General features: G+C 48.7%; 1 protein-coding gene across 1 annotated transcript; it reads left to right on the top strand.

Annotated features, from left to right (window-relative positions):
- Positions 1-1,800: 1,800 nt before the first annotated feature.
- Positions 1,801-17,030, top strand: EMP1 (epithelial membrane protein 1). Its single transcript, XM_075153095.1, has 5 exons — positions 1,801-1,966; positions 13,292-13,409; positions 14,349-14,454; positions 14,561-14,701; positions 15,305-17,030. The coding sequence occupies exons 2-5, from the start codon at positions 13,332-13,334 to the stop codon at positions 15,466-15,468; spliced, it is 489 nt and encodes a 162-aa protein (XP_075009196.1). The 5' UTR covers positions 1,801-1,966; positions 13,292-13,331; the 3' UTR covers positions 15,469-17,030.
- The last annotated feature ends 1,389 nt before the right edge of the window (positions 17,031-18,419 follow it).

Here is an 18,419-nt window from a genome sequence, read left to right on the forward strand (position 1 = left end):
CTTTAACTCTGCTGGCTGGGCAGCAACATTTCCAGATGGAGAGCTAGGAAGCAACGCTCCTGTGGGCAAGCTGCCGCTGACGCTGCAGAACCCTGCCGCTTCCCTGCGAAGCGTCTGATGTTGGCCATTGCCTGACACGGCCTCCCAGGCCAGAGAGCAATTTGTACAAAACGAGTTTGCTCTCTCTGGACAAATAATGCTTTGCCAGTCACGGATCACTTCATACCCAACTTCTTAGAGGGCTCCACTGTTGTTGCCCCATGTGAGTGTGTTTTAGATGCGGTGTTTTGGCTGCTGGGTCTCAGATAAGCCATTCTGCAAGTGTGAGGCAGCTGACCTCTGGCAGGTGGGTAGTCACTTGTGAACAGGTCTGGGGCAGAGGATGCTTCACCACAGCTGAACTCTGGTCCACAAAGTCTGCTTTGGGACCGTGCACTCCAGTATTTTGTGTGGAGCTGAGCATCCCTCACTCCAATAAACTCTGCTGGGGGAACAGGGAAGGGCAAACGGACAGTGCAGCTCAATGCAAATGCCAACTCCTTCTGCAGGGCAAGCAAATAGATTTTCCTTTCCCTGGATATCATATTCATGTATATCACCAAGAAGCACGTTCTAACCCATAGGTATTAAACACAGTTAGGCTTATTCTCATAGGATTGTCTGGGCACCATGCCTTTGCCCACCATATGTGTCATCTTTGCTGCTGTTTTACCCATAGTTCTGTTTTTAAGCAGGTTGCTATAGTCTAAAATTAGACCAGACACTTATCAATAACACCAGAGAGAAGCAATAATCTGAAAAATAGCAAGGTCTTTTAATCTGTGTAGACTTCAAAGAGCACCAGCTTTGTCTTTCAAATAAAGGCAATGCAGTGTCCTCCTCATTAACGTGGGAAAGGTCTTTGCCAGGTATTTTATCAGTATCTGCTTATCTCTTTCTGGGCCTCTGCAAAGGCAGGCTTGATTCTTTGCAATAGCAGATCACCAACTGTATCACAATATGAATCACATTTTAACCCAGATGCTTTCTGACAAACTTCTTCCCCCTTCACCCACATCTCAAACATATCCCCACTCAATCTTGCCTATAGCATCCACGAGACAACTACACAAGTCAATTCTCTGCAAATGTAAAAGATCTATTTTTAGAGGGCTTTAAGATGACAAGAAATGCTGACCTCAGAAAACTGTGAATCAACAACGCCTTAGTGCATCTTCCTTGCCTGCTCTCTCTCTCTGGAAGCAAACCACCACCATCTGGCCAACTTGTTCCAGAGTCACCACCAGGCCAGAGCTGCATTTTGAGCATTTCTGTTCCTTGGTATATTCCCAAAAGTCTTGTCCATGCCAACCCCACAGGTCCGATTTGCATTCCCCCGCTCCGTCAAACTCGGCGACTTCTCTCCGTGCGGCACAGGGAGGGGATGCGGTGACTCACCCAGCCTCACGATGCCCCCTGCCAGCCGGCTGTTTGTTTGTTTGAGTGATTGTATTGTTGAAGTCCCGTTGCCACATTTGTAACTATACATTTTTTTTTATGACAACCAGAAGTTCAGTTTTATAAACAGATGCTGTTGTGGGCCTCTATTACTCAGCTGGATCAGCGTCAGTCGTTTTTCCAGGCTGCGGTCTCTGTGCTGCGCACTGAGTCAGACGCAGCCCTGCACAGATTTCTTTGAATCGCTGGTTTCCTCCCAGCGACTCTTGACACCCTGCCAACAAAGCAGGGCGTAGCTCATTAATTTTTTTTTTTTTCCCCCCCTTCTCCCTCTCTTTAAAGGCAGACTGATTCATAGTAACTCCTTTAAAACATTGTGGAAAGACACCACCCTCCTGCACCACCGGAGGAAACTTAAACCACCACCAGGTCACTCCCCTTCACTACAGCTCCGCACTCCAGGACACCAGCACTGCAGCCCAGCACGCTCCTGCTCCCACAGGTGCCAGGACCGGCCCCAGCCCACACGGTAAGAGCTGCTCTCGAAAATCCTCAGCAACTTTTCTCCCTCACTGGCGGCTGCTCCCTTCGCCCAGCAGCTCCAGCCTGCTTTTCTCCTCTGCTCTGCCACTTCTCTTCAACTTGGCACACGAGCTGGCTACAGGACGCGCCTTAAACTTTCAGCTTTTGCTTTGAAATCCAGCTGCATTACGGGGCAAAGCCACACTGCAAGGCGCCCCGGTTGCAACTGTAAAGCGCTGGCAGCAGCAATGCTATTCTCGCCTCCAGGGCATGTGCAGCCAGGGCACAGGCACGGGGCACCCAACCTGGGCCAGCCCCGGCATAGGAGCTGCCGCGCATTTTTGGAGTGGCATTGTTTACAAACGTGGGAAAACGCCTGCTTGAAATCAGGGCTGCTGGTTCAGTGATTCTGGCTCTTGCTCGCATTTTTCTGCTTGCCTCTCTCCCCTCCGTCGGTAGTTTGCCAAGCTTTAATTTAAAACAACAATGATCATTCCAAGTGAAGTCTGAGAGGCCCCAAAGGTGCAGGCTTTGGGGTACAATGGGGAGGAGCTCTCTTTCGCTGTTGGGGTCGCGGCTCCTGAGGCTGAAGCCAAGCCCCAGTTTCTCAAGCAAAGCCACGCGATGGGTAGAAATGCATGCTACGCCTTCCTTAGCAGCACAGATCCTGGAGTGGGGAGCACTGAGAGGCGAAGTGAGGGAGCGGGTGGAATTGCTAAGAGCACCGTGGGTTGCATGATGGGGTGTGGTGGGGGGAGGCGCTGATGGGAAGTGTAGGATTGCAGAGACCGGCAATTTTCCCTATTCACCTGCCTTTTTCCACACAACCTCCTCCTCCCTCCCTCCCCTTCTTCACTGGTTCTCTCACTTCATCTGTCTGCTATGGTTTGTATCCTGCGGTCAAATCCCTGAACTATTTTTGAGGTCTGAGAAAGGGAGCGCAGCAGAGCCAGTTTGTTGGCACTAGGCTTTGGTTCCTGTTGCAGGAACCCAGCCCGCCCCTGCATGGTTTCATGGGTCTGAAACAGACTGCAACAGTATTTAGCCCAGGCTTGCCGGGAATGGCTGGGGCTCAGGCTGGTGCTGTGGACAGTTACTATACGAATGGCCAAGAAGCTGAGCTGACCTTAACCTTGTGGCAGAAGGATGGATTTTGTGAATTTTGACGTCCCCTCTAGCCCCATTGCTTGTGGCTCGGTCATGCAGGGGTGCCTCCTTCCTGAGAAATAGATGTGTTTGAGTGGTAGGGAAACTGACTGAGGCAGCGCGTGTTTCCAGGACAGTCAGCAATCAGTCTGGGTAGAAAGTGTTTTTGGAAGTTGTCCTTTACCACGATTAACAATGAAATCGGTTTGCAAAAAAACCCATAATGCTGTGGCCACAGAGCAAGTTTCACTCAAAAGCTTTGAATTCCTCAAGGCACCTCTGAGAGCAGCTTTGCCCTGGAATTGCCCACTTGACATTTCTGGACAGAGCGGGATTCTTTTCTGAGCAAACACATAAGAGGGAGCTGGGTATGAAGAGTGTAAAAACTTGGAGCCCATTAGCTATTGTTCCTATGATAACAGGGGTTTAAGTCAGCCGAATGCCTCCACCCAGCCCACCTCACACAGCTGCCAAACCTGGGGACTGTGTGCACTGAGAGAGGGCGGCTTAAAGGCAGCCTATTTCTATTTGCTCCCTTGAGGATCAGCATAGGAAAAAGATCAAAACTGAGGTATCGTACTAGCACTAACACTGCAGTGCCTGTAAGCACACCCTGAAATGCAGCTCCTTCATGGGAAGTACTGCACACCCACCTAAGGAGTTCCTCCCAGCAGGCTCCTGCGGAAGCCCCCCCCAGCTGTGACTAACCACTCAAACACGTGGCACACAGTCCGAGCCATTCATCCAGGCTACTCTCGTGTGAGAGCTGGGCATCTCCACCGGGCACGTGCCATCCCGAGGTAGACATCTGAGAGAGATGGACTCGAGCCACACCCAAGGACACATTAATGGAGGATGGACTTGGCACCTTGTGGAGAAACACCCAGTTTTGGAGTGGGTGCCTCAGAGCTGCAGGGTTGCTAGTGCTTCCCAGTACCCTGCTGAGGACGGAGAGCCCTGGGCTTGGAAAACCGGCCCTGCTGGCCTAGCCGGTGGTCTTTGAATTTTGCAGTGTGCGAGCAATGCAAGTGCATGCAGGAATTACTGTTTGGTGGCCTGGGGTGGAGCAGAGATTGTATTTTGAAACAGTTCTGGGAGATCTGCTGATAATAGCCGGTGGGTTTTTTTTGTAAAAGACCCACCTCGGGGCCTTGTTTATAATGAGATGGGGGAGATTTGCTGCAAGCACAAATCCTTCTCTCTATTCATCATCCTCCCAGCTGCAAGGCTGGCACATGGCACTCAGCCTGCGCCTGCTTGAGTTTCCTCAGAGCAAAAGCGGCAGGAGTGGCAGGGTACAGCCTGCTTCCAGAGCCCTGCCCACTCCACAGGGCTTCACAGGCCCCATCAACCCCACGCGCGGCAGCCGTGACACCGGCACGTTTCCACTTGCTCACCCCCCCCAGTTCCCTTTGGCTGCTGGACGGGGGCTCTCCACTGAGTGCTATACCTGATGGCGAAGGGGGAGGCACTTGATGTCGGGCTGGGATTTGCCCTTGGATACTCAAGTGCCCCATAAGGCAAGAAATAGCATGACTAGACCCCTTTGATCTCAATGGGGTCCTATGCCTGTACCCTTCAATAGGGAGGTGACAGCACTGTCACCCAACACAACATAGGGCAGGCTGCAGGGGGTGGCACTCCTAATTTTTTTCCTTCCTCCTGTTCTCCTGGAAAAAAAGTAATGAAAAAGGACTAAAAGATGAGATTTCTTTACCCTTCCTTCAAGGCAGGGAGAAGTAAGAGATTCAGAGGTGCTCTTTTACACCCTCAAAAGGGAGGGCGAGGAAGGGGATTTCCTATCTCCCCATCTGAAGGTGGATGCTTAATACTTCATGGGTCTTTTCTGCTAAGGCAAAGCAGCGTGCACAGACAAGGAGGCTCTTTTCCATGGCCCTGCTCTTCTGACAGCCTCTGCCAGGACTGATAACTAACTGGTAGCCACAGTGCTATAATATTGGCACTGAGTAAATGTGCTGAAGCACTAGCTCAAATCTGACTATACAGATCGTCTGTCAGAGCCAGTCCACACTCAGTAGTCCCACAGTATGACGCTGGGTCCAGCAGCAGTTCCCCGTATCAACTGCCCAGAGGGAAATTTAGAGTGCCTCCTTTCTTAAACTGCTTTCTGCTGTTACACTGCAGGGAGGGCAGCAGAGCAGCACATCTGGGGGCTGCAATCTGGAGCATGATTTCTTCAAACCCTGCTGGTAGAGTTTTGGAAAGTACCTCCTGAGTTAGAACAGCTGCACAATGAACAAAGGAAACCCTGGTCAAATTTGCAGCTCCACGCACCCTCCTCCTCCTGAACTGTTTGCAGCAGGGCAGAGAGTACATGGAAGCTGCTCTCTGAGTAGCCCATGCTTTGTCACGGTAGGGAGGGACGGGTTAGGACAACTCAGCTCCAGAATCCACATTCCCCAAGGGAGTGACTGGTTCGCCAAGCTCATAATTAAGATCTACCCCCTTTCCCCTATGGAAACCAGTCTGTACCGCAGGTCTGGGGAGATAGCCACGATGAGAGCCCAAGGACAGGTCCTGGGCTAGGTCATCCCCAGCCATTCAGAGAAATGCAATGAACTATGAGCATTGGAGTGGCTGACGGCAGGTAAGCAGTGACTCATGCCAAAGGCTTAACTCTTGCAATGTGGGGCCGCCTGGCAATACGTTTGGATTAGAGGAAATCCAGGGCGAAGGCCTTTGCTGTCCTTTTGCCCTCAGAGGGCAGAGTCTGCTCAAGGAGGGGAGTTGTGAAAGCAGCTGCCACAACTGGGTCCAGCATCCACATTCTTCTCATTCCTGAGAGACATCTCCCCTATGGGCCCCAGCAAGCCTCTGGAAGCCATGGGAGCAAGAGGGGAGAGCTGCAAAATGCTCAAAGCTGGGAGCAGGCTGGTCAGGGGGTTGCTAAAGACCAGCTCCAGGAACGTGGACCACTGCTGAAGGGAAGTTGGGCTCTGAGACTGGCACAGCCACTGGTCATGCCAGCTCAGGCAGCTGAGCCAAAATACTTGCTAGCTAGCCTCCAGCGGCTGCAGCCAGGCCAGCATGGTGTGCCCTGCCAAGGGGAGTTCCTGATGCCTCGTGGATGTAACATGAGCGAGAATGACCCTTATACCATTCTGCCAGCCCATACTAATCACAGGTGTAAGAAGCCCTCTTGAAGCCAGATGGGGCATTTTACCTCACGACCAGCTTTACCCCATCCCGCACAGAGCACCGGCCAACTCCAGGCTGCACAGCATCCTCTTGCTTCTGCTTTATACTCACGCTCCTGTTTCCCCCAGTCTATCACTCGTGCACTGTGGGTTGAAAGAAGGAGCTATCACACGATTTTGCAATTTAATCCTGCACAGTCTTTTCCAATCTGGCTTGCAGGAAAAAGGACACCCTGGAAGCAGGCTGACCCAAAAGCTCAGACTCTTTAGATGCCTAAGTCGCATTGACCTCAGTGTCTCATAGGCTGTACTAGCATGTTCAGAGGTTTTGTAATCTTGAGAGAGAGGGACGCTATCTGATAAAGAGCCACGTCTTTTTCAGAGTTACCCTCCCTTATAAAAAAAAGGGAAGATCTTTACGAAACTGTCTATGTAAATCAGAGAATTGCAGTTTTAATTTAAAAATGCAGCCAAAAGCACAGTTGATGTGCGTTCCACGGACCTTCCACCTCTATCTAAAGGCTGTTGCAAGGAGGAAAAGCAGGAAGTCCCACCAGAAATGATCTATGCACTTTTGCTCACACCACACTGTAATCTGAACTTTCCTATCAGAGCTGTCAGATGGTTTCTCCCACGTGGGCACTGTCAGTGTCAAAGTCACACAGACAGATACGCGCACCCATAAGGAAGCCACGCATGAGCACGCACGCAAACAGACACACACACGGTTCAGCTCTGCTCACAGGGAAACCACAGATGCACACTCCCATTCACAGAGGGAGCCGCGCAGAGCTGCAGATGCACACCCCTACACACACCACGTCATCGCCCAGACCGTCACTCCTCCCACAAACGTTTCTCGCATATCTCGGCATCTTGTCTGAACCTCTGCAAGTCCCAGCAACTCTCCTGTCTAATTAACCCACCCAGGGACCATCCAACGCGCTAAGGGGTGAGGGGGCTCCCCATCGCACCTCCAAAGGTGCAGAGGAACACTTCTGTGCCTCCATTAGCACTGAGGTCCCCTTCCCCACCCCTCCCTCTTACTCGCTGCCCATCAGTCCCAGCCCTTCCTTGCCGTGTCTAGTGTGAGGATTGACAGTGTTTTCCTCCAGCAGTGGCTGCTGGCTGCCGGCCAGGCCCCAGGCAGTTGTCTCTTCCCCTTCCTACTACCAAGCGAGCTTTGAAGTGTCTGTTGATGTTGAGCGCTCACATGGCTGAGCACTCGAGGGTGGTTTCTTCTGGAGAAAATGCCTATTTCTCACTGTCTGCTTTAGGAGCTCTAATATTTCCCCACTCTCGTATGAATCACAAGCATGAGAGCTGGAAAACCCTTGTGTGTCATCTTTTGTGACTCCTCCTTGCATATCTCAGCAAGTGGCGGTTCGTTACTGAGAGTGGATTCTTGAGGACTTTGTCTGCTCCCACAATAAATGATTCACATGCTGGGAAGGCAATTCCCCTGGGAAGGCAATTCCCCCTGATCCCTTGGAGACCATACCACCAGGAAACGCTTCCCAAGAACCAGACAAAATCTTCCATTTACTTAAGTTTATTTTCAGTTGTAGCCCCTCAGGCTGCTCTACACTTTCCTTTTGATTGACATTCATCTGCTACTTTTACAGCCTCGCTATACCCCATGTGGTCACCACAGCCACCACCCATGCATGCACAAAGTCTTCTCACTACCATAAACCAGAGGCTCCAAAGGTCTCCGTGTGCCCACGTACACCTCCTGCCCAACCCTTTTCCCACATATGTGAAATCTCTTTCCAGAGGCACCAGCCTACTCATCCACCTGTCTATAAAAAGCATCTGACTTGTAAATTGAGTCAGGCCAGTCTGTCAAAACCAGGTTGTCAACAGCAGTGCTGCCGTACAGTCTGGAGTCAGCAAAGACTCTGGATTCAGCTGGATCTGAAGCAAGAAACAGAGCAAAGGGTGAAAGCAAAAAGATCCTTCCCTGTAGTTGCTTAAAGTTGTCATGAGCTTTCTAGTTACAATGTGATGGGTCCAAAGTCACCATGCCACCAGAGTATCACAGAGATCTTCACATCTTTGCATCCTGCCAAATGACCCTGGGCATGATGAGGACTCATGCTCACATCACACACAATGACAAGGTGTGCAGTTGTAGCAGGGCTAAGATGCAGTCAGAGCCTCAGCTCGGTCAAAAACAGATCTACAAATTCTACAGAAGGTTTTATCCCACGCCAAGGTTTCCCTTACTGGTAGCATCATGGCAGCATTGCTATTTGTAGGTTGGCTTTGCACTGAGGAATGCACCAGTGACAGGGATGGCAGTTTGTGGCTGTCTCAAACAATATCAAATAGTTTTTATTTTCTGTCCCATTCTCTCCAATTTTCCCCTTCCTTTCCAAGTGGCCTTGGCCCTGATTTGAACCACGAGTATTCCTGGTATGACTCTGTGTCACCTCAGACAGTGGCCAGGTTCACGTGCTTTCTCTAAATATTGGACCTCCTACTGCCACCATCAGACAGCATACTGGGTGAGACAGACCACTGGAGGGACTTACTACTGCATTCCTTATATTCTGTGGTGGCAGCTGGGGAAGGCAGAATTTCTTTCATCTCAGTTGCTTTCAATCTATGGAGATTTTTGTTGACATTCTGGCCAAAAGCATTTGCTTTTTCCCCAAAATGCCATCTTTCCTTTGTTGAGAAATTGAATGTATCAAACCCAAGGGACTTCAGCTGTAAAACTGAGTTTCAGAGGAATCAGAGGTCACCACGGTGCTCACAGACGGTGTGATTTATATGTCCTCTGCTCCCCGGACACTATAGGCTGCTATAGGCTACTGGCTGAGTTCTCCCCTCAGGCAGACTCTCTCACAGTACGCCTCACCAAATCACCCTTGGTGAGGTAGTACCAAGAAGGAACTTCAGTTCAGAGAGGAGAATGGGAATGGAAGTCAAATGAGCTACCTCCCTTAGGAACACTTCAGATCTGAAATATTTTTGATTTAGTTGAGAGTGCTCTGATTTTTCACCCCAAACAACCCGATCATTCCTGCAGAAACATCCTGTACACTCCCCCTCTACTCCTTTCACTGCAGTGCACTTTCTGCCGAAGCAAAGGACCGCTACCTAATCTGGCTTACCCTTTTGAGTAACCCACTCCCTATATTTAAGGAACTATACTGTTGGCCTTTGTCGTATCTCCAAGTGGCACTTTGCATTCCATCCTGATGCTTTGCTAAGCAGCAAACCAAGGGCAAGGACTCACTTCTCCGGATTGCCCTCCAGATAGAAAGATCCAAAACACTTAAGTAGACAGAGGGGCGATATGAGTGGCTACACTTTGCCTGCACGAGAAGAATTTGTCTTGGTTTTTAATGGATAGTGCTTGAACTTGAACTAAGGTGCAGCAGAGCTATGTGTTGTTCCCCAGTATGTGTACTCCTGCATGGTCAGAGAAATAGTCTCTACACAGATATGAGTCTGTCATGCTTATCTGTAGGCTTTTTTGTGCTGAAGGCTGCTATGGTGATTGTTATTCACGGTTACTGTTGGCGTGGCTTGTTATTTCTCCTCATCCATCATCCCAGGAAAAGGAAACTCAGTGCGCTGTCATCCCTAAAAGATCTTCTCTTGACTCACGCAGGCTGTTCAGCAGGTGCATGACCTTCACTCCTTCTTCCTCGCCAGCCTGTCCTACCTCAGTAGTCATTCTGCTTTAATGTCTCAGCTCTGTTTTTCTTGGCTTAGCTGGGGTCTCTCCTCTGGAAGATGTGCCAGGAGGCTCAATGCAGGATTCACAACCTGGTTGCTTGACTGGTTCTTGAGAAGCAGTCCTAAAACTGACAGAGTGTCCTGAACACTTGCAGGGTTAAATAATTGTGGTTTTGAGAGCTTTGGGGTGAGTCAGTGGAAAAAACTGGCAGCTCTAGGAAGGCTAAGACTGACTCATAGCCCAAGAAGAGCCTGAGGAGCTCCAAATCCAGCTGCAGTTTAGGTAGGGGGATGGAAGAAAAGGCATTTGCATGCAATTGTGTCCTATTGCTCCAGCAATGTGACCCCACCCTGTAGCGGAGAAAGATGTCTCACGCTTAACAAATGGAAAGAGTATCCTGTCAGTCACCAATGCTCTGCCAGCTTCTCTGTCTAATGGGAGGAAAAGTCCGTGCCGTACCGTCAGAGACAGAAATGACTCTATTTCAATGCCGTTCGTTCACCCACTGCTCCTTTGGGATTGTTCTCTCGTGTTTTATTTAAAAGGCAAGGAGAGATGAAGGAAGAGGAAAGCAAATGAATAGAGAGGGAGGCTTGTGCTTTAACTTACAAAGAATCAAAACTAAGCTGTGAGCACATATCCTCTGGGGAGTTTGCATTTGATAGCGTGTGTATTCAGGGAGAGGTGCTGATGTTCTCAGGAAGTAGATGCACTGAAAGCACCTGAACTAACAGTACTCTCAAGCAGTGTGAGAATGGGGCAGAAAAAGCAAAAGGAATAAAGGATTTGTTTTTTTTCTTAGCGTATTGGTCAAAGTTCTGGGTGTGGTTTTTTTTTTTTACATTGAAAAGTAATTTTCATTTCTGAATGCAAACAGAAGATGCATTTAAAAGGACTGTTCTAGTCCTTTAGGGTGTCATGAAAGTAGGTTTTTAGTCTTTCAAGTACAGGGCTTTTTTGAAGGTCCTCGAAAATAATCCGCAAAAAACCTGCTGAATTCGTTTTTAAAGAGGCCACGGAAAAATACATCCATCTAAGAAAGAAGAAAGTTTAGCCACTGTTCAGTAAAGGCAAGTTTCAGAGCAGGCAAGTTTGCCACAATTTGGTGTATGCATACCAATACACTATGGTGGCAAGTGCACTTGTTACAGTTTGTGTAAGAACCAAGGTAATCAGAAAAAAGGATGACAAATAGTCAAAGGAATGGGAAGATTTGACTCAGAGGCTCTATTCAAGGCACCTGCTGCAGATATATAACTTCATCATGGCAACAGCAATAGTTTCTCAGCTCAAGGTACAGTGGCCATATCCATATCAGTTGCCATCCAGCATTTTGAAACCCTCGTTCCTTTTGCAGTCAATGGAAAAAAGGGGTTTAACGCCCAGGTCAGGTGTGTTCATGTGGTAGCCTGCATATCGTATTGAGAACTTGGATTTTAGGAATGCTGAACTCATAAATGACTGTTGCTACAATCAGAGAGGAATTCCTAAGAAGGCTATACTTTTTCCAAGATCATCACTAAGGGAGGGTACTGCGGCAAGAGAGGGCAGAGTGACCAGGCCATCCAGGAAAATCAAGCCCTAGAGCTTGAGGAGTTTGCTAGGACACCCCAAAGCAGACAAGCAAGCCCGGCCCATATTCAGCAAGCCAAGGCTGAACAACTCCAGAGAGTTCTCCCAGGTGAAGGAAACCTCACAGCAGACAAGTTCTTGCTGAGGAGATAGGACCAAACCTAATCTGTCCTTCTAAGGAGTGGCCTCGTTTGGGTGGGAGGATTGACCTAACAGAGCTGGTTCTTTGAGATCCTGAACTCAAGGAATTCCTCCTGGTCATCAGCTAATGCTGAACTGGACAAAGAGACACTGATGAAGAAGCCTGCCTGCCCGCTGTGGTTTGGGAAACTGTATCCAAAGCAGTGCAAGGAATAGCTGCAGCACTTTACGGGAATACACTCCCACACACGGCCACAATGAGCGGAAAGACAGGAGTGGAGAAGGAGGAGTCACTGAGTAAAAAAAATGTCATTTATGGGACTTAATAAAGCCTTTTGTTACAGTTTGTGTGAAAGACATCATAAAATGTAATTGTGTTGTTCCATGACAGTGTTACCACACCCTGTACAAATGGTGACAGCACCAAATCTTACCTGAGTTACCTGGACCAAAATAACTTGACAGCCAACATTAATCATACTTGGTACTGCTCTTCAGTACCACTTCAGTTCCAGCACTACCAGGAGAAAGAGCAACACAGCCCTGTGAAATTTTCTAGGAAGCAGTCTTTTACTGGCCACAGCGTGGACCCAGTAAACTCTTCTGCCTGATTTCTGTGGCTATACTGCACGATTAAATAATAAATGCCTGGAAGGAAGGGAAATATGCTCACTCACTTGGTGTGAATTGTCTGCACTCACTCTCACAGCTTAGATTTGTTCCTTGTGTTTCGCGTTTTCAGGGGAGAAGTAAGCAGCCTTGATGAACAGTGTCACGAGAGCTATCTAAAGCACATTGCCCTCCCTTTCCAATGACAAGTTCATCAATGACAGGGAATCATACAAAAAGTAAAAGCTTGCAGGGTAAAGAGTGAAAAAACCCCAAAACAATCCAAAGGGGAATTTGCATTACAAGAGAGTCTTATTGCAGTAATAAAGTGATCTGCATGCCTCAAGTTTTAACAGGGGAACAGGCATTTTTCATTGCAAAATTAAGCATCTTCCTCTGCCCCAGAACACCTCAGTGGCGTTTCTGTTCTGGTGATTCTCTTTGTCACATAATGGAGTGGGCCATTGAGTAGGGGTAGACCCCAGCCCATTCTCCACCGCTGCTCAACACCTGATGCACCCAGGAACACACAGTCCTCTGCTTCCCACCACCTGTCCGTGCCCCAGACCAGCTGGAGGAGGCTGTGCCACAAGAGGGAAAGGGAGAACAGGAAGAGAAAATCTTTCCTGACCTCTGTGAATCCTGTGGGCAAAAACTCCTCTTCCTGGAGTGTAGGCCTGGAGTATGTAATTTTTACTTTACATAACCACACACCAATTTAAGCAACCTGTGTATATACTCAGGCTATTTTTAAAATGCCCCCAAGCTAACTACCCCTGCTCTACATCTCCTCCCAAACTGGTTCCTTTACCTCCAGGCTTTCTTTAACCTCTTGAGCAACTTCCTTGCAGATTTTGACAAAGGTTTTAGCGATGTTTTTTCGTGACTACATGCTTCCAGAATGGATTTAAGATCAACCTGTTTTCTCACACGTAAATAAAGCTTATAGTAATGCTATTCTTTGATTCAGCCCTTCCCTTCACCTCCTCCCTCTGTTCTTGTTCTCCTCCAGAGCTCTCTGTATCCGTGACACCCCCTAGTAGAGTCCCAAGATGTTGGTGCTACTGGCTGGTATCTTTGTGGTTCACATCGCCACTGTCATCATGCTCTTCGTCTCCACCATTGCCAACGTAAGTAGAGACGCCGCTGAAGGAGACACGGCTGTCGCCTTCCACAGCAGTAGCTAGCCCTTCATACGGCTGGCAGGGGGACAGGCGGGTGGGTGCTCAGGTCTATAGGTAAGGGACACCCGCTCACGGCCATGGGTAAATATGAAGCAGTGATGGGTGTGCTCAGGGAGCAGAAAGGCAGTCAGGGTGGTACAGGAGGCAGCGTCTGCCTGCCACCCCCCGCTCCCAAATCCCAGAGCCAGCAGCACCTCAATACACCTCATCCAACAGAGCGCAATGAGGAGCAGGGGACATCAGCAGATGACAGCTCTGAAGAGGTATTTAACATCCCATCCGGCGGCCAGGCTGTTGCACAACTGGCCGTTCCCCCATGCCTGTCTGTTTTGACGGCAGCAGTCTGCTGCCGGGGGCTGGGGGGGATGCCAAAAGCACAGCTCCCAGCGCTGCTCCAGATGGAAAGCCCGAGGAAAAGGGGGGGCAGCCGGAGCCCCTCGGCTGCCGGGGAAATCCGGGGTGGGGTCACTCCTGGCGGCTGGGCGGGAGCGGTGCAGCCAGGATCTCCCCGCGCCCCCTGCAACCTGCTGGGGCGGATTTCGGGGGCACCTCACACCCACCTGGGTGGCTTGCTCAGCCCACTGTGCCCTCCTGCCGCCTCGCACGAGGAGAGGGAGAGGGTGATCTGAGCGATTTCCCCCTCGATCATGGGAACAGGCTTCCCTGGTGTTTTGCCTGGACCAAATGCCTCCTGGCTTTGGAAGCCTGTGTCGTCTCCCACCCACTTCGGCTGTTCATCTGCTGCCGACACATGCTGACTTTTTCAGTTCTCTGTCTCGTGGCACTTGGGCTACTCTTACTCCCCTTATGGTTTAGTCTGACAATTGGCTAGAAGAGCAAGGAAGACCCCCTCCCCCTTGACGCAATTGTTTCATCCTGTTTCAGGCTTGGATGGTGGGTTCTTCCAACTTTGGAACGGCCTCATCATCGGGACTCTGGCTACTGTGCAACAAGACCTGCGAGAGGCTGCAAGTCAACAGTCACGATGAGGGTAAGTTACATTCGCATTTTCATTGTGGTGATGAACTGCAGGACCTTGGGTGCACAATACCAAGGCTGAGTCTTGATTCTCAAATCTATTCCTTGTATGTTCACAGCTTCCCTCAAAGCCGTGCAAGCCTTTATGATCCTCTCGATCATTTTCTCCGTCATCGCGCTCGTCATGTTCATTGTCCAGCTGTTCACCCTGGAGAAAGGCAAACGTTTCTACATCACTGGAGCCATCATGCTGGTTTGCTGTAAGTATGTACACCTTGCGATGGCTCTGCATGCGTGCCACTGCCTCTGCAAGCGCAACTAGCGGCAAGTGTCTGCCGCACGTGGCCATCAGGGGAGATTGTCAGCCAGCTAAATATTTCCAGTGGCCCATTTTTTTGATAAAACAAAGCACTGAGGAATTGGAAAGCATGGAGGGTTTTTTTACTGTATATAATGAAAATATTTCCAGATTTTCATTAGAAAAGCCCAGTGGGTTTTGCAAAATACCTTTGAAAGACAACAAAAAGGATTCAAGTATTCTGAGGGGCAGGGGAATAAACAGTTAGACAGCTACTGCTCATGGGATTCAACACGTAGCACCAAACTGTCTGCAGATCTTATTACTGATTTCCTTCTAACAAAGGTTTATTCCCCATGGCACCCATTAAACAAGCCCCGAGTGTCTATGTCATCATGTCTGCAAGAGAAATCCTCCATAAATAAGCCTAATGGGCAGCAGCCTCTCTTTCATATGGCACAAGGCATGCATTACAATCTCAGGGGACAACAGTACTTCAAAAGTCCTGCAGCATTGCTGGTTTCTGTGCATTTTCCAACTCTCTTTTCCCTCTTCCTTCTCACAGGGATGTGTATTCTGATTGGAGTCTCCATTTACACAGCTCGGTTCACAGGCAAGATGCCTTATGCCACAAATTCTCACCACGGCTACTGCTTCATATTGGCCTGGATCTGCTTTTGCTTCAGTTTCATCATCGGCATCCTCTACCTTGTTCTTAGGAAAAAATAAGGCTGATGGGAGTCCAGGGGAGAGGGTTGGCTACTGGGAATGGGGAAGAATTGCTCTGCTGAGAGAACTGCTGGGCCAATAGACAGAAACAGCCACCATCATCACCACTGCCACCACCACAGAAAAATCACTAACAAAGCTAGAATCCTCAGAAACTCCTTCACCAAAGAGAGGGAGAAACAGCTCCAACTGATCTAGCACTTCTGGGGCTGTTGCACCAGAAATCTGCACGTGACCCAGACAGCTCTTCTCCTTTTCTGCAAAGTCATGTCATACCTTCACAAAGCTTCAAGCTCAGCAGTGATGATTGAAGGACACCACAAAAACAAGGGCTACATCTTTTTCCCTTCCTAGAGCCCTTCTCACTTACCTTTTGGTGTGCCTTGTGGGTTGGGCAGTGAGGCTTATGACCCCTTTTTTTGTCCATTGAAAAAAATGGGATGGGCCTTTTGTTACATTTTTTTATATATATATATATATATATGCACATATGTGGAAGTTAAAGACATTAAATTGAGAAGCAACCCAATAGAAATCAGATACAATTTGTATTAAAATATCTACACAAATAAGGCAGCAAATTTTTTTGCTGTTCTGTTCACTATTTGACATTCCCGTGGTTGAATCAGATACAGGTAGGAAAGGCAAATATACAAGCGTGGATGATGAAGAGAGAAAGAGAGAGAGAGAGAATGTGGGGGGAGTGAAGATACACAGGGGTTCCTAATTACAGAGGATGCAGTTGCTCAATGATGCACATGCAGGGAGGGAATCAATTGGGTGTGTGTCTACACTAAAACCTTCTGTTCCACTTGAGAACATGGTAACAGCACTGCAACATTGCAGATCTTTACCGAGACAAGTCCTTATCTGTAGGCAGGGGTTTTTTTCCCACATTGTCACCCAGTACATGGTATTAATTGAGAGCCCCACCTTGTGACACAGCTCATCTCAAAGGCAGATGATACTGGTTAGCAGAGGAAATGTATTCCCTAATAAGAGATTAGGAGAGATGAGGCAGGGCTTGTGAGTTCTGCTCCTTGCTGCACAACCTTAGGCCAGTCACTTAACCCGGTGCTTTTCCATCTGCCAAATTCTTCCATAAAACTATACCTACCTCCCAGGGTTGCTGAGAGATTTTGAGTCCACTCTGTAATACAAGGTCCCCATGTGAAATGCTGGCATGGGAAAGTAAGGCATTGGTACTGCTGCAACCCACAAATTTCTGTCAGTTCGAAGAATCTCAGTCACAAGTGGCATTTGTAAGGGACAAGAGGTCAAAACTTCCTGTGACTCCATCCACAGCTAAAAGGCAGAGAACATAAAGAAAATGCAGGTGCAGATTGTGCATGGATGCTATTTACCTCTCTCTCTCTTTTTCTTTCTTTCTGTGACATTTTCTTCTTATGTAGACTTTATCAATTTGGTGGATATATTCTAGTACTGTATGTTGCTGTTTCATTAACAAGGGTTATTTCATATATAGTCATTGTAAATATTTTGAAATGCGTATTTTTAACATTGAGGGTATAAAAATAAAATCTGATTCCCTTTATTATAAAGAGTTTTGCTCTGGTTTTTTTTCATTAGTGTTTCAGTTATTTGTTAACAGAAGTATTTGCTGTTCTCACTGAATCAAAGCTCACCCCTTTAAGATGATGCAGAACTACCATGTTCTCTTGCTTTCCTATTCTGGAGGGGAGGAGGAAGCAGAACAACTCTCAGAGCTCCTGTTTCAGGCTCTCTGCAAGCTCAAGCAGATAATGTGAGCAATGGTAACACTCAGTCCCAGAGCCAGGCTTTGCTTCACCCAGAGGAGCCAGAAATGTATTTTCTCACTCCAGCAGAATCTCACCTCTGTGGAAGCTGGTGCCTAAGATGCTGCAGGGTTTATTATGTCTTAGACCAACTCTCAGCACAAGTGAGTCCCAAAGCAAGATCACTGAGGTGTTTGCCCGGGCCACGTGAGTTGGTATAGCTGTTGCCTCCTTAGAATTGTCTGGCCAAACACCTCAGCAGCTCTAGGGCTTGAGCAAAGAGTCCAAAACCCAGGACACAGGCAGATCTCAGCAAACCTGGGGCACAATCCTGTGAGCTGTGAGGTGAGGTAAAGCCTAGTGGGAATCAGCTGAGTAGGAATTTTTTCTTTATCAATTAATCCACCTTAGGGAGAGCTAAGACATGCCAATTGAGGGCAGAATGGTGACATGAGTCTTTAGGAGCTGAAGTTTCACCAGAGACCTCATACACAGCCAGGTGTGGGAAGGCTCACGGTGTGTGATGGGTGGATGCTTGTCTTGGTCCTGCTGTGCCTCGTCCTCCTGGCACTCCTATAAGTGCAGGGTAACCAAAGGCCAGTCAGGCACTGGGGACAAGGCTCCTCTGGCTACAAGCTAACACTGGCAGGTGAGACATGAGCCAGTGGCTGAGGTGGGAATACTGGGGGATGCTGCCAGGGAGCTTTCAGGAGCATGCCCACTGCTAGGCTGGTATCCGTGCCCTGTGTCTAGCACAGCACAGATCACACGTGACAATATGATACCTTACAGGATGACAAAGCAATCCCAACTTTGTTGGGATGCCCGGGACTGGTCACAGGCAATGGTCTCAATTTTTAAACAATGATCTCCAGCAACATTTGCCTCAACACAAACTGTTTTCATTGGCAGCTCCGCAAGGATATGAAGGCTACTGGACGCTCTGGGGAGCTTGGTTTGCCTGAAAAGCCACTTGGACTTTTAAAGGATCAGTGCCCTAATCTGCAGTTGGAAAAAATCACTGGGTCCTCTGGCATCCGGCAAACCTAGTCGATCTAGTCCCTGAAGTATAACCCACTGCAAATGAGACAGTCTTTGCTCCACACCTGGTAGCTCCCACCACCACCTGCTGAGTCCTGGTACATTAGGGGCTGGCAGGCAGGGAATTACATTGGGCACCGGCAGGACAGAACA

Source organism: Calonectris borealis, chromosome 1, assembly GCF_964195595.1.
Source record: "Calonectris borealis chromosome 1, bCalBor7.hap1.2, whole genome shotgun sequence".
Taxonomy (NCBI): Eukaryota; Metazoa; Chordata; class Aves; order Procellariiformes; family Procellariidae; genus Calonectris; species Calonectris borealis.